The 14,981-nt window shown below is 43.8% G+C and overlaps 1 protein-coding gene across 1 annotated transcript; it reads left to right on the top strand.

The window, feature by feature from the left end:
• Positions 1-1,544: 1,544 nt before the first annotated feature.
• LOC136626494 (uncharacterized protein F54H12.2-like) lies at positions 1,545-2,852 on the top strand. Its single transcript, XM_066601552.1, has one exon. The coding sequence runs from the start codon at positions 1,545-1,547 to the stop codon at positions 2,850-2,852; it is 1,308 nt and encodes a 435-aa protein (XP_066457649.1).
• Positions 2,853-14,981: the final 12,129 nt, after the last annotated feature.

Raw genomic sequence — 14,981 nt, 5'->3', positions numbered from 1 at the left:
AGATCATGTACGAATTTCTCAATATAAAGGAACATTTGCGAAAGGTTATGAGCAATCATTCACGGATGAAATTTTTGTAGTCAAATCTATTAATACGCGGTTTCAAAAACCACTCTATAAACTAGCCGACCTGAGCGGTGATCCTATAGAGGGAACATTTTATAAAGAGGAGATACAGCGCGTACCGGCTGACGCTAACCGTATTTACAGAATTGAAAAAATACTGAAGAAAAGACGGCGACGCGGTACTACGCATTATTTTGTAAAGTGGCTCGGATACCCTTCAAAATTTAACAGCTGGATCACTGAAAATCAGTTGACGACCGCATAGATCATGGAGTCTGGCTCGTTTTATATAACTCTCCCTAGTAACGCGTCCTCTAAAATTTACCCTGAAAACACAATTTCTACTTATACTACGAAATTGGCTAAGCCTGTTCATCTCTCGGGACCTTATGAAGTGGCATTAACGGAGATACAGTACCCCCATACGTGGGACACGCTTGATCCGTACGAAGGCAACTTTTTCATCGCTAAACAGGGGGGTATCTTTAACGAGTATTATATGAAGCCTGGATTTTATTCTAACATTGCGGATTTGGTAAGAGCCATCAACGAACGAATTGAAGTCTTGAAGATAACAAACGACGTATTTAAACTGCGTTATGACGCTGTGAGAAGAATTGTCACAGTTTCCGATTCGCCAACCATACAGTTTGCCCCGGGACATAAGTTGTCGGTTCTGTTAGGCCTGCCAGAATATAGCGAAGCATCTGCCGGTACTATACCTGAAAGACGAAAACAATACGCCGATATAAACGCAGGATTTTATACATTATTTATTTACTCAGATATTGTTCAGCATCAGATTGTGGGAGATAGCTATGTCCAATTATTAAAAAACGTTGAAATCAGCGGTAAAAATGCCGATATTGTCACGTTGCACTACGTCCGCCCGGATTACATACCCTTGTGCAAACATCATTTTGACTCTATCACAATTACAATTTTATCCGATCAGGGCAGTCCTGTTAAATTCAAGTACGGAAAAAGCTTAGTACGATTACACTTTAGGCCGCGCAACGAATCGTCACGTTAAAATGCTGTCTCAGAGGTTGTATGGCGACCCCCAAGTGTACGTGAATTATTACGTGGCTCAGTCGGGTCGTGGCCTGGAAAGCTTCCGGGGTGATGAGTATATGTATGGGGCGGGGCTTGCTGGATTGTTCCGTGGGCTTTTTAGAAGAGCCGTTCCTCTTTTCAGAAAAGGCCTAGAATTAGTAAAACCGCATGTAAAGACGGCTGTCAAAAACATCGCTAAAGACGCAGTCACAACTATCTCCACAGCTGTTATGGATCGGATCAATCAGCCCCAGCAAGCTCAAAGCGGTTCAGGCCTTGTTTATGTCACCAAAAATACTCGTAAAAGAAAAAGGCGTCTCGCAATGCCCCCGATGCTCATGGATAAGAGCGCTTTGCGTAAAAGACGACGACGTCAGAAACAGGTTAGACGCTCAGCGGACGACATCTTCTAACTCTCCAACATGGCTTTCATACACGACGGGTCCATAGAATGCACCAAATCTGAATTGGATATTTTCGCCATACCGCCCACACAAACGAGTATTGAAAAATCGCTATTTGTTGAAGTACAGCCTATAGCGGCACTCACCGAGAACGCACCATTGGAATTCTTCATATCGGGCAGCGGTGAATATTATTATGACTTAAATAATACCCTCCTACATCTAACCTGCCGTATAGTTAAACAAGATAACTCGGACATCCCAGACGGTGCTCGCGTTGCATTTATTAATTATCCTATAGCGACGCTTTTCAACCAAGTGGACATCACGCTGGGGGATCGTATTATCTCGCAATCAGATAATCTTTATAGCTATAGAGCGTATATTGAAACTATTTTGAATTATGGTTCTCAAGCGCTGGCATCACAGCTTACGGCTGGACTGTTCTACAAAGACACGTCTGGTCATCATCATGATAGGACTCTTGATGGCCCCAACTTAGGCTTCATCAAAAGAGCCCAGGCCTCACGCCGTTCTAAATCTGTGGAACTTTTGGGGCCTATTTATGGGGATATATTTAACCAGCCAAAGCTCATATTAAATGGATTGGATCTTAAGGTTAAAATGACTAGAAATAAAGACTCTTTCTGCCTGATGTCTTCCGATCCCGAGCCGTATAAAGTTCAAATCACGCGAGCGTCCCTGTTCATAAAACGCGTGCAAGTGTCACCGGCTGTCAGAATAGGTCACAGCCAAGCACTTCTTTCATCCACGGCTAAATATGGACTAGAAAGAGCCTGCCTAAAAGTCTATAGCGTGCCTGCAGGGGCCCGAATTACGAACCATGAAAATCTGTTCCTCGGGCAGATTCCTAAAACAGTGATATTAGGATTTGTCGATAATGAGGCCTTTAGCGGATCGTATCAGAAGAATCCTATCTGCTTTAATCATTACGACATCAATTTTGCTTCTCTGTATCTGGACGGACAACAGATACCCGCCAGGCCTTTTCAGCCTAATTTCGATGCCGAATTAGCCATTAGAGAGTACATGGCTCTTGTGCATATTTCCGGAAAGGACAAATCAGACAGCGCGATCGCTATTGACCGAGAAGAATACATTCGCGGTTATACATTTTTTTCTTTTGATCTTTCTCCGGATCAGGAACCAGGATTACACTACTCCCTCATTAAAACGGGGAACCTGCGGGCAGAAATCAGATTTGCCATCCCTACGCCGCACACTATAAACATGATAGTGTACGCCCTCAACCCAGCTATTCTGGAGATAAACCACAGAAGAGAAGTCCTGTATGATCACAACTAATCATGAACACTCTACAGATTACAAATCTTCTCAAGGCAGATCCTTATACCGATCAGCTATTTGCGGGTGTATATCCCTGTGACTTCTTACCCCGTGATGTTGTATCTCAAAAACCGGCCGCCTATGTTGTAAACACAGACGATTCCAGCCATCCAGGTCGTCACTGGGTACTAATTATCTTGTGTGATGATGAGAAAGCCCATCGCTTTTCGCTGGCTTCCAGCGCAGTAAGAATATGTCAGCCTGCTTCGCAACTCTGACGAGCTCACAACTACTAAGCCATGATGTATGAAGCTATGGACACCGCACCGCGAAAGGCGGATAAAGAGCGCCACGATGCTGATGTGGCTGTTATTTTACAGCGAAGTGATTTGACCCCAGGATTCAAGCATGGCGCTGTGCTTTTGCTACACAGACTCACGCTGAACAGGAAAGTTATAGCGTGGAACACTAAAGGGGAGTTCGTCTACAAAGAAAACGCTATCAGAGGGTCCAGTATCCAGAGTTTGATCCGTCATGCTACGCAAAACCACAGTACTACCAAGAAAAGTCACCCTCTGGGGTGGACCACCTTCATGCACGCTTTGGCTGAGATTAATATGCCTTCTACGGTCATTGTTGACCCCCGACTACGAGAGGACCTGGATGAATTAAAAATGGATTATTTGATCACTGCTTTGGCCGCTCTGAAATTGTAAGAAAAAAGATACTTTTACTTCATACATGCATTATTTGATGAAAAAGGAGCCTTGCTGGCTGAGGACTCTGTACATTGCAGTTATAATATTTTATGTATTCGCACGTGTACTCAATAAAGCTTTTTAAAACTTTGCATCAGTCTCCTGCGTTCTCTCTCTCTTGTTGTGAAAACAAAAAAAGGTGGGGGGCTAAAAGGCTGGGGATGTATGGAGATAGATAACTTCATGAAATAAGAGACTGTAGATAAAGTCTCATAATATACTCAATATCAGCTGTAGGTAAAGCCGGACATAATCGTAATAGGCTTCGGATGTAGATAAATCCGGACATATTCAGAATATACTCTGCTCCGCAGAGTATATCATGATTGACACGTCATAGGACTGACAATTCTGCTATCCCATGCTAAGTTTCACTGAACGAAAGTTCAGCTCCCAGCTTCCAGAAGGGAAGCTGATACCGCATTAAGATAAGGGACAGAAATCTAAGTTTCACTGAACGAAAGGGACGGCATAATAACTTAGACTGAACCAGAAGGAGCACAGCTGACACAGCAACATACGGGGCGGAAAGTAACAAGTACCTGACAATTCTGCTACCCCATGCTAAGTTTCACTGAACGAAAGTTCAGCTCCCAGCTTCCAGAAGGGAAGCTGATACCGCATTAAGATAAGGGACAGAAATCTAAGTTTCACTGAACGAAAGGGACGGCATAATAACTTAGACTGAACCAGAAGGAGCACAGCTGACACAGCAACATACGGGGCGGAAAGTAACAAGTACCTGACAATTCTGCTACCCCATGCTAAGTTTCACTGAACGAAAGTTCAGCTCCCAGCTTCCAGAAGGGAAGCTGATACCGCATTAAGATAAGGGACAGAAATCTAAGTTTCACTGAACGAAAGGGACGGCATAATAACTTAGGCTGATTTTGACGAGTTATACACTGTTATACACCAGAAGGAGCACAGCTGACACAGCAACATAAGGGGCGGAAAGTGACAGGGGGCGTGGTACCTGTCACTTTTCAGTTTGACGAGTTATATCTACGTATTACTACTCTGGACAGTACTGCACACGGATAAATATGGCCCTAGAAAGGACCGTTGAGGTTCTTGAAGGCTACACTCACTCCTAACACTCTCCCTGCCTATGCAGCACTTCTGTCCCTAATGCCAGGTGCAACGGTCTGCAGAGGCGATTTTGAGAAAAAAAAAAATCCCACTGCTAACAGCAGCCAACACACAGCTATCAGTGGCCCTAATAAGGACCTTTGGGGGGTCTTGAAGCCTACACTAACTACCAATTCTTTCCCTACAGCAGCTCCGGTATAAACAGCACTGTCCCTCATCTAACTCACACCGCATCTGAGGCGAGCCGCGGGAGGGGCCGACTTTTATATTAGGCGAACACCTGATCTCGCCAGCCACTCACAGCAGGGGGGTGGTATAGGGCTTAAACGTTGCAGGGGGAAGTTGTAATGCCTTCCCTGTCTTTCAATTGGCCAGAAAAGCGCGCTAACGTCTCAGGGAAGGAAGTGAAAGTAACCAGAACACCGCATGGTGTTCGTCACGAATAACGAACATCCCGAACACCCTAATATTCGCACGAATATCAAGCTCGGACGAACGCGTTCGCTCATCTCTAGTCCATACATATCAGGGTTTTGCCATCAGGTGGTGTCGTTTTTGTCACAGCATATCCCACTGATCACTCATTCTTGAGATAAAAGAGACTGTTGAGTTTTTGACTTGATGATCATTCGTTCTCTTCCAAAATGAATAGCACCAGAGAGATTTGGCTGTTGGTCCTCTCGTCCCTCCATAAAGGTAACATCCATGTTTAGCTGAGCTAAGCAAACATGGCGATGGAGAAAAGAAGATGACTATCTTACATGAACGGTCATCTGATCATTGCCTCCTTAAACACACATGAAACTTAGGCTGGGTTCTAATCTATCACTTATGTCCAGTCAGTGGAGCAGGCCAGAATTGATGATATATTGGTACACTTTGTTCACTGGTCCAGAATCCATAGCCAAATCATTAGGTTGTACTGCTGGGACCTGTAGTACTATGGTTTCTAGCAGCACAGCCCCACAGGTGTGGAATGATTTAATCTCGCTGGGTGTGGTGATCTCCTGCTAGCCAATCCCCCGGTCTTTGCTCACATATATACCCAGCGCCTGTCAGTGTCTGTTTGGTGTTCAGGGTGAGCAGTCATCCTTGTCCATTGCAGCTTGCTGTGTTTGGTATCTTGTTGGTTCATGTCTGTTCCTTTGCTTATTTTCTGACATTTTTTTTGTCAGTTTGTCTCTGGTTTGTCCTGCTGAGTCATTTCCCATTTCTGGGCTAGGGTGTCCCTTAGGGTCCTCTAGTAGATGTGTCTTGCTAGTGTAGGGACCACAAGACACAAGGAGCCTTGTCGTGGCCTTGCGGCTTAAGTTCATTGGCCAATGTGCGAACCAATACCTCGTACTTTTATAGCTATAACATCTGTTTATATGTACAGGTATGCAAGGTGAGTGTTTTGGTCATTTGTCAGTCACTATGTTATGTCTGTCCATCAGTCCAGTCCGCAGTATGCAGTTCTCTGTCCAGTTGGTGTTTCCGTCAGCTTGTCCAGTCTGAAAACCGTTTTAGGTTCCATTGTTTGTGGTCCCTAACCTCTGTTTGGGCACGTTCATGTGGATACCCTGGGTATTTGCCCACACGAATGTAACACAAACATAGACGACATGCAACATTTTTCTGTTGGGTGCAAGAAGGCATCCAACATCAGAACCGATGCATTGGATGCAAAGAATAATCCCTTGGAAAACAATGAGATGAGTTTTGGCATCAGTTTCCCTACAAAATTTTGCTATAATGCCAGAGGATAAAAAGCAAGATGGCCGGAAGTGTGGGAGCCAGGCCCAAGAATTTCTATATTATATTTTTTCTTTGTGATTAAAAGAAATCGATTCTACTGATTTTCAGAAACCACTAGTTCATACAAAAGAAAATAATCATGAATTAAGTTGATAACAACCAAATAGATTCTGTCATTTTCCAGATTAATTAAAAAAACAACAATCAGATTGGCGCTAAAGCGAAACTAATTGTTCACACGTTGTATAATCATTTGTTTTCTTTTTATATACTTTTAGAATTGTTATATACTTCAGGATTATGTATAAAATGAAGAGACGGAAGCCAGATGAGACTGATGTTCTCTAACGTGGATATTCCAGGAGAAGCAACTGTATAGACTGTTTAAAGTGGTTGGAATAATTTTAGGAAGTGCCGGAATCGTTACCATTACTGAATGCATCTCTTGTAGTAATAGACATCATAACCGATATATGGATGATTACACATATCAAAGATAAGTCCCAAATTTTCTAAAAGAAGAACATAAGGGTCAACCTTTTTTTTTTAAGGCTTTGTTTACATTTGCATTGTAGCTTCCATGTATAATAGAAGCCATAATGGTGACATGGATCAGTTGCAGGATGGACACCAGTGACGCCCGATAAACTCTATTGTCTGTTGTTTCGACAGGAAAAATAGGGCTCTAGACAGCACTATTTTGCCTGTCAAATTTGATGGTATCTGCGATGGAGGCTCTGCATGGACCCCCCTATGCAGATAGGAACAGAACCTCAGACTGCAGTGTTTAGGTGAGACTGAAACAGTGATTGGTCCATGTGATTGTGCCTTCAATGCATGTGTGCTGTCATTCAGTGCTGGGCAATGGTCACTGCAGAAGGCACTTAGATGTTGTCTGTCAGGAATCCCTTAGTGTTTAATGCTCCCTTCTTCTCTACCCGGCTTCAGCTACTCCTATGGCTTACAGACTAATTGGCCAACAGGGAGGTTTTGTCCATGTTTCAGTCTTGTCTTGTCTGTTCCCTCCATCCGAAGGTTTGTGAGATACCTGTATCCACCGTGCAATGGGCTGTTGGTAACCTGAACCATCCGTCTATTGGGTATTCAGATGCCTGAACCCTACGTCCAATTGGTTGTAGCACACTGGAATCATAATCATAATCTGAATGTTGCTCTGTCTGTGGTGTTTGGTTGAGCATCATACTCCTGTCTGCTAATTTCCTGTGTCTATAGTCTCTGTATGGGGCCTATTCTCTTTAAATTTCTTCTTTATCATCCATCTAAAAACAGACTAGACCCCTTAGGTTCGAAACGTGGGGCCATCCCTATTAGGACAATCTCCCCGCTTGAGGGTCTACCACACCAAAGTTGGTTAGGGATAACGTTCATTCTCCTGTGTTTATGTTACAGCTATTTACCCCATTTTGTTTCCCTCATGTTTGTGATAAAATACATAAATACGTATATTGGTCCATGGTGGATATAAATTACGCCTAATCTGACGTATTGGCGATGTCTCTAAGAGGCGCTGTAGTTGCATCTGCACGAATGTAACAGTTAAGGGAGGTTTATGGTAAAGCATACAGAACACATAAAGAGTCAAACTTGTATATGATCTATTATCTCAGCTGCTTGAGAGCTCAAAATGTGCACATCACACTTTCTAGAAGTATTGACCCAAAATGGGATTGGTATTACCCGCACATGCTTTGTATTAAACATTTGTTTAGAGCGATGAAAAGGATGGAAACTGCATTGACCTCCAAATCCACCCTGCTTTTCACCTACAAACTCATTGCGTCTAAGACCGTGTTTCTTAAATCCAGTCCTTAAGGAACACCAAAAGGATTTCCTTAATACTACAAAGGCGATTTAATTGGTTTCTCTATATAATTGGCCCAATGGTTTGCTGTAAAAGGATATCCTCAAAACAGGACCATGAAGGCTTCCTTGGATGAGGAGACACTGGTCTAAGAAAACAGTTTTTTTACATACAGAGAGAAGATAAAAAAGAAGCCCTATTTTTATATTTAATGTATTAAACAGTCATAAAAACAATAATTAATCTCCTTGTTGAATTCTACTGTATAGCCAAGTTGCTTTTAGTCTGGGGCTCATATTTCTATGTATGACATTATCACTAAGTAGCAGCAAAAATGCCCTCTCATTTTGTTTCCACTTTTCATCACCTTCTGGATAATGGGTTTCTGGATGATTGTGTATATCTGAAATAGTCTGTGGTTTCTGGGCTGATGGGATGTCTTATATTGTGGAAGGTCTGCCAGTCACTTGCATTCAGAGGAAATATAGTCAAAGAAATTCAAAGACTTTTTACTCCATTAAGGTAACAGTTTCGTAATCTTCAAAAAACTTGTTCTGTGTTATTGTGTTCCTTTTGAGCGGTCTCATATACAATAATGTCATCACTCACAGTGAAGACTCTGGGTTTGCCAGCTGGAGTCCCTCTGATGACATTTTGAAAAATTTCAGCAGCAGACAAAATATAAAAACGGAGTTTTTGAGTCTGTGAAGCCTTACACAAGTGCTTTATATTTCAACTTTAGGAGCAGCTGTAATTGAGAGAATTAAGGAGAAAAGAAAAACTTATTTTCCTGTTTATTTTTCATTTCCTTCTTTGAACCATAAAAACGTGTGGAAACCTCCTTAAAGCTAAATCCTGTGTCTAAGCCTTCATCATCTAAATGTCACAAAACTAATGTCTCTACATCAAAAGTGACTTCTGTACCTGAAATCCTTTATGCATTCTACACTTTACTTATTGCATAGGCAATGGGTTATTTCTTGTACAGATTCCTGGGCAGGTTATGACAGCCAATGCCGGGGAACTGAGCTGGTTAGTAAGTTTAAGAAGCAGCCTGCAAGTAGACCCCATGCATCTCCAAATCAAAGGGAACCATCTAACTATAACTTTGTGGGTGGGGTAGTTGCCTTCACTTCAGGCAAAAAACTTGGATTTCCAGATATCGCAGTGTTCCACTCCAAAAATGATCTAGAAGGCTTTGGCTCCTAAACTGACAAATTTTTAGTCGTCAAATTTAAATACATATATAATTAATGTTGAAATAAAAAGACTTAAGTATTATACTGTATTGTACTATAATAATCATATTCAGAGCCCCCCTCATAGTATAATAATTACATCCAGAGCTTCTTCTCCTCCCCCTGCTCTATAGTCATACTAAGAGCTCCCCCCTTCATTCATGGCAGATGTGTCTTCTCAATTATCCCCCACTGGCGTAACTATAGGTGATGCGGTTGCACCCGGGCCCCGGAGCCTTAGGGATCCCATAAGGCCTCTCTTCTCCATATAGGGAGCCCAGTACTATGAATAAAGCATTATAGTTGGGGGCCCTGTTACAGGTTTTGCTTTGGGGCCCAGGATCTTAAAGTTACACCTCTGCGTTGAGGGAGTGAGAGAAGTTGGGGAGCCCCAAGATTAACTTTTGCACCAGGACCAATGAGCCTTTACCTAATCACATTTACAGGAGGCAGGTGATTCCACCTCCCAGCTGCACACATGCCCCTCTTTATATTGACATTCGCAGGAGCTACATTTACTCACCCTGGCCCGCAGTAATCATATTCACAAGAGCTGCTGGTGGTGCGATTTATATTATATGTTTGTTATTAAGCAGGTAAGGAGCACTGAGGCAGACACATCAACAGGCAGCACTGAGATATAGGCTTTATAGCTCCTGCCAGGCATTGTGTGCATCAGGGAGTATGGTCCTCTACCAGATGTGTCTAGTGTGTGGAACGTCTGCTAGTGAATTTTTCTTAACTTGCAGCCTAGCTGTGCAGCGGCGGGAATAGATGCAAATGGCAAAAAGACTGAAAAATTCTGATGCCATTTTCAAAAACTTGGTTGCAATGGTGGAGCCCCATCTTGCTTCATGGATCACTTTAAGGAGGTGAACGTCTAGGTGCAGCAGTGTGACGGAAAATGTTTACTCTATTATGATGGTGCCTTGGAGTTCCTGAGGTCAGCATATATTATGTAGAGCACAACACTTGAACAGTGCTTATATTTTACTACACATACAGAAGCGTCAGGATCAGAGCTGTCATTTGGCCTGCTGCTTTTACATACAAGGTGCTGCTGTGACAGTCCGTATTCATCATCTGTTGCCTGCAAGCTAGGTGACTGTGGGGCACAGTAATGTTGGAAGCCTAAAGAAAAATAGAAACAAAATCCACAACTGAGACTATCTGTATATACTTTAATGCAGGTGGGTAACCTAGTGGCTGAAATGTTATCATCTTTCATAATTCCATAAGTTATGTCTGGTATTGTAGTTTAGCTCCATTTATGTGAATGTGAATGAACTGCAATGCCAGACACATAGACAGATGTTTGTCTGTTCCTCAAAAGACCCTTTTCTAAACCCTTTAATAACAATATTTTTCATCCAGACTATTAGAGTTTTGTGTCATGCCAACCTTGACCCAGAGACCATGCACGGGCGCGCCGAGTCGTTCTGCGCTAGGCGCTGACATGACAGCATTATCTGCTCACGTGGCCTTGATTGATCGGTGGAGAGGTGGTGTCTCCAGCCTTCCAATCAATCCTTATTGTAGTGTATGTATTCAAGCCCCTCCTTTCAGAGGTGCAAGTTCAATCCACACATGGTTCAGGTAGCGGCTCATGGTTGACTCATCCTTCTGAGGTCAGTAAAATGAGTACCCAGCTTGCTTCATGGTCACTTTATACTATCAAATAAGTTTTTGGTGCTTTTATTTACTGGTTTGCATTGTAACATCTTTAGGGTGCATTCAGACGACCGTATATCGGCCAGGTATTCACTCCGGCTTATATACGGCGTCTCTCTCTGCAGGGGGAAGAGCCAGGAGCAGTGCTCTGAGCTCCCGCACCCTCTCTGCCTCCCCTCCACCCCCCTGCACTATTTTCAAAGAGGAGAGGCGGTATGGGGCGGAGCTAATTCCCAAAACTTAGCCCCACCCCCATCCCACCTCCTCTCATTGCAAATAGTGCAGAGGGGCGGAGAGGAGGCAGAGAGGGGGAGGGAGCTCAGAGCACTGCTCCCGCCTCTTCCAGTCTCCTCCCCCCACAGAGAGAGACGTCATATATCAGCCGGCGTGAATACCCGGCCGATATAGGTTGTCTCAATGCACCCTTATCTTGAACTGTTGTTTCAATCATGTTTACCATCTGCCACCCCCCTTGTCATCAGTCAAGGCTGCCCCAGGTTCTTTATGTGGGGCTGCCGTCATCGGGGGGCGTTTAATTAGTGTCTCCTAATATTAGTACGGTAGGATTGGTTTCCCCTATTCCCCTCTTTAGTTTTGTTATTGATACCTTTTGTTCTCCGTGTTATAAATTGCATGTGTTCATCCTCTTAGAACAACTATTACATCCGATCCGGGCAGAGTGTTTTAGAGTCCAACTCGGAATCTGTGTTCTTTTAGTGGAGCATGTTGGAAAATCTGCACCAGTTCCATTTCTGCTCCTTGTTGACCTTAATACTGTATCTGATGGTCAGAATATGCTACGGTGTATTGTGATGCATCACACATAACAAAGCTATACCGGCCGCTGTAAACATCATCATTATACAAATATCATTCTACTCCAAGGGACCCTCCTTCCCAGTATGTGTGATGCCAGTACAGATTGAAGCATCCATCCTGCCTGTGCCAGTCTCTCCAGCACAGACTGAGATAAACCATCTCCCTGTGTGTAACACAAGATCCAACTGTGTGCCATCCTCTCACTGCCAGTAATTAGTAACTTCTATGGCACACGTCCAGCATCGGAGACCGAGCACAGGCCTTCATTTCCTCGCCTTTTAACGAGGTCACTTTGGCAAATACAATGATAAATGACATCACTCTGCTTGGTTATCAGAGAACATATTACTGAGAGTGTCCCAGAGACTTGGAGACCTAGCAGGGTAAAACGCGCCATAGTATGCAGTCCTCCATGTATACAACCACAGAATAAAGAATCATGACACATAGTAGATCGGAACTTTATCAGGTACCTCTATCCAAGCACTATCTGTTGCATACCATGAGAATATATCAGCCGCTATATATGGAAACTCCGGTTCAGGCAATGGTTGTATTTTATCACAGCTGTCAAATCAGATGCAAATGCATCCTTAGGCCTGATGTCCACGGGGAAAATCAGGCCCGCTGCAGATTCTTCATGCAGAATCCCGCAGCGGGTCCCTCCTTTCCCGCGGACATGAGGCTAAAAAGTAAGCATTATCTACCTGTCCGGATGCTGCGGATCTTCCCTCCGTCGCGGACGGATCTTCTTTCTTCGGCCTGGCGGGTGTGCTCGGCACGCCGGCAGTGTGCCGCGCGCATGTGCCGTGCACTCCATTTTTTTTTTAACTCCTGCTCTCCCGCGCTCCCGCAGGAATTTAGCTGCGGGTGTGCCGCGGATCTGGATGGCTTCCATAGGCTTCAATAGAAGCCTGCGGGAGCCATCCCCGCGGGAGACCCGCACTAAAATGGAGCATGCTGCGGGTGTTTTCCCGCACACGCATTCCGCGCCTCAGGGAAAAATGACATCCGCATGTATTTAATTACCTGCGGGTGTCCAATGCATCCCTATGGGGTGCGGATCACGCGTGCGGGTGACCTGCTGCTGATCTGTCCCCGTGGAAAAGAGGGAGCCGCTGCGAGATTCTGCATGAAGAATCCGCGGCGGGCCTGATTTTCCCCATGGACATGAGGCCTTAGGCCAGCTTCACGCGGACATATTTAGATGTGTATTTGTGAGCGCAGTACACAGAGAATAGACCTAGCTGATCACAATGGGTTTGTTCATATTTTGCACGCACATTTCGGTCAAACAAAAAAATAAATAAATAGAACATACTCTTTTTTTTTTTTCTGCATATTTGCAAACCAAAAGTTCCCATAGAAGTCAAGGCCAGGGGTGGGGGGGCATGCAATGGAAAGAAACTGTGGACTTCCATTAGTTTGGAGCCGTACAGCCTCCATGCGCTGCCGTATAGTCTTCATCAAACTTCCTCTGTATGGAAACATTCTCTCCCAGAAGCAATCTTCTACAGGACGATACCTCCATACATATATAGTCAAATGGAGCATGGGATAATATTTTTGTGTCCAACATGTAGGAAATGTGACAGGAAAAAATGAGTATGAAAAATCAGAACATATAACGGTACAGTAGAGGGTTGATGCACCTCTATAGAAGCCCTATGATGGCTTTGTACAAAACCGATAAGACCAAGTGCTAAATCGGAGAGTCTTGATTAAACCACAATGAAAAAAGGAGTTGTCTGAACTGGACAAGCCTTTCAACCTATACAGTGTACACGTATTAACATTACGATTAATATTAGTTTTTGTGACTGTAGCGGGATCATGTTATGTGTATGTAAAAAGTTCACTGGACATAGAAATAGTTTTTCTTAGTGTGAGCATGGAAAGTGCAGAAAAGAGATTCTCTCCTCCATGTTACATCTTTGGTTGAGTGTAGGTCTATGGACGAGCTGTACACATATAAGTCTATGTATTTAGATAATATACTCATTGACAAAAAAATAATGCACCCAGATAGAACAGTCGGATTGCTGTATAACTCGGCTTGCAGTTATATTTCGGACAAATATGTGATTACAGTTGTGGTCTGATTGGACACTGGGTCTTGACGCCAGATGCTGTAAAAGTGTTTCCCTATAAAATGGCTATCGGAGGCTACTTCTGTGTAGAATACCTCTTGTGGAGAGATCATTGACTGCTAGACTTGTCTCTGAGAGACTCAATTTACCCCGTTAACAAACTTTGAGAGGGGGCGCATCATTGGACATTGTCTTCATTCAGCCTAACATACTATGTTACTATATAGGATGGTTGTTTAGACTAATTGCCTTCCACTTAGGCCATTCTGACCAAGCTGTTAGGAGATATTGAGAGATGTGGTTACGTGTGGGCATAGACAAACAGACTGGACAGTCCAGACAGACCACTAGTAGAGAGGATCATTTGTTCCACTAACAAGCATAAGCAGGTCCAACAGTTCCATTGTCCACAATCTAGACACAGGTGGCAACGTCATTACAGAACCCCGTCACTGCCCAGACCATTTCAAGATACTTAGCAGAAGCAAATTTGGCATCACAGCGCCCATTAGCACCCCAACACCATTGCCTTAATTTGAGGAGGTGTCGTGAATGACAAATGTGGACTGGTGCAGACTGGAACCATATTGTTTTTAGCAATCTATCCAAATTCTGTTTGGGAGCTGACGACGGTTGTGTTCGAGTATGGCGGTCTTGTAGTAAGCATTTCAATCCTGCCTTTGCTGTGGAGTAACACACTGCCCAACTGCTGGTGTGGGAGGCCATCGCATATAACAGTCAGTCACCCCTGGCAGTGGCACAAGGGACCATGACAGCTCAGCGATATATGCCGGAAATCCTACGGCCACGTGTGTTCCTCTCATGGCGGGGCTTCCAACAGACATTTTTCAGTAGGATAATGCTCCCTCACACACAGAAAGGGTTTCCCAGGTATGTCTCTGTCATGTTGACAGACTTCC

This window comes from Eleutherodactylus coqui, chromosome 4 (genome assembly GCF_035609145.1).
Source record: "Eleutherodactylus coqui strain aEleCoq1 chromosome 4, aEleCoq1.hap1, whole genome shotgun sequence".
NCBI classification, from domain to species: domain Eukaryota; kingdom Metazoa; phylum Chordata; class Amphibia; order Anura; family Eleutherodactylidae; genus Eleutherodactylus; species Eleutherodactylus coqui.
This window is presented reverse-complemented; position numbering and strand designations above follow the sequence as displayed.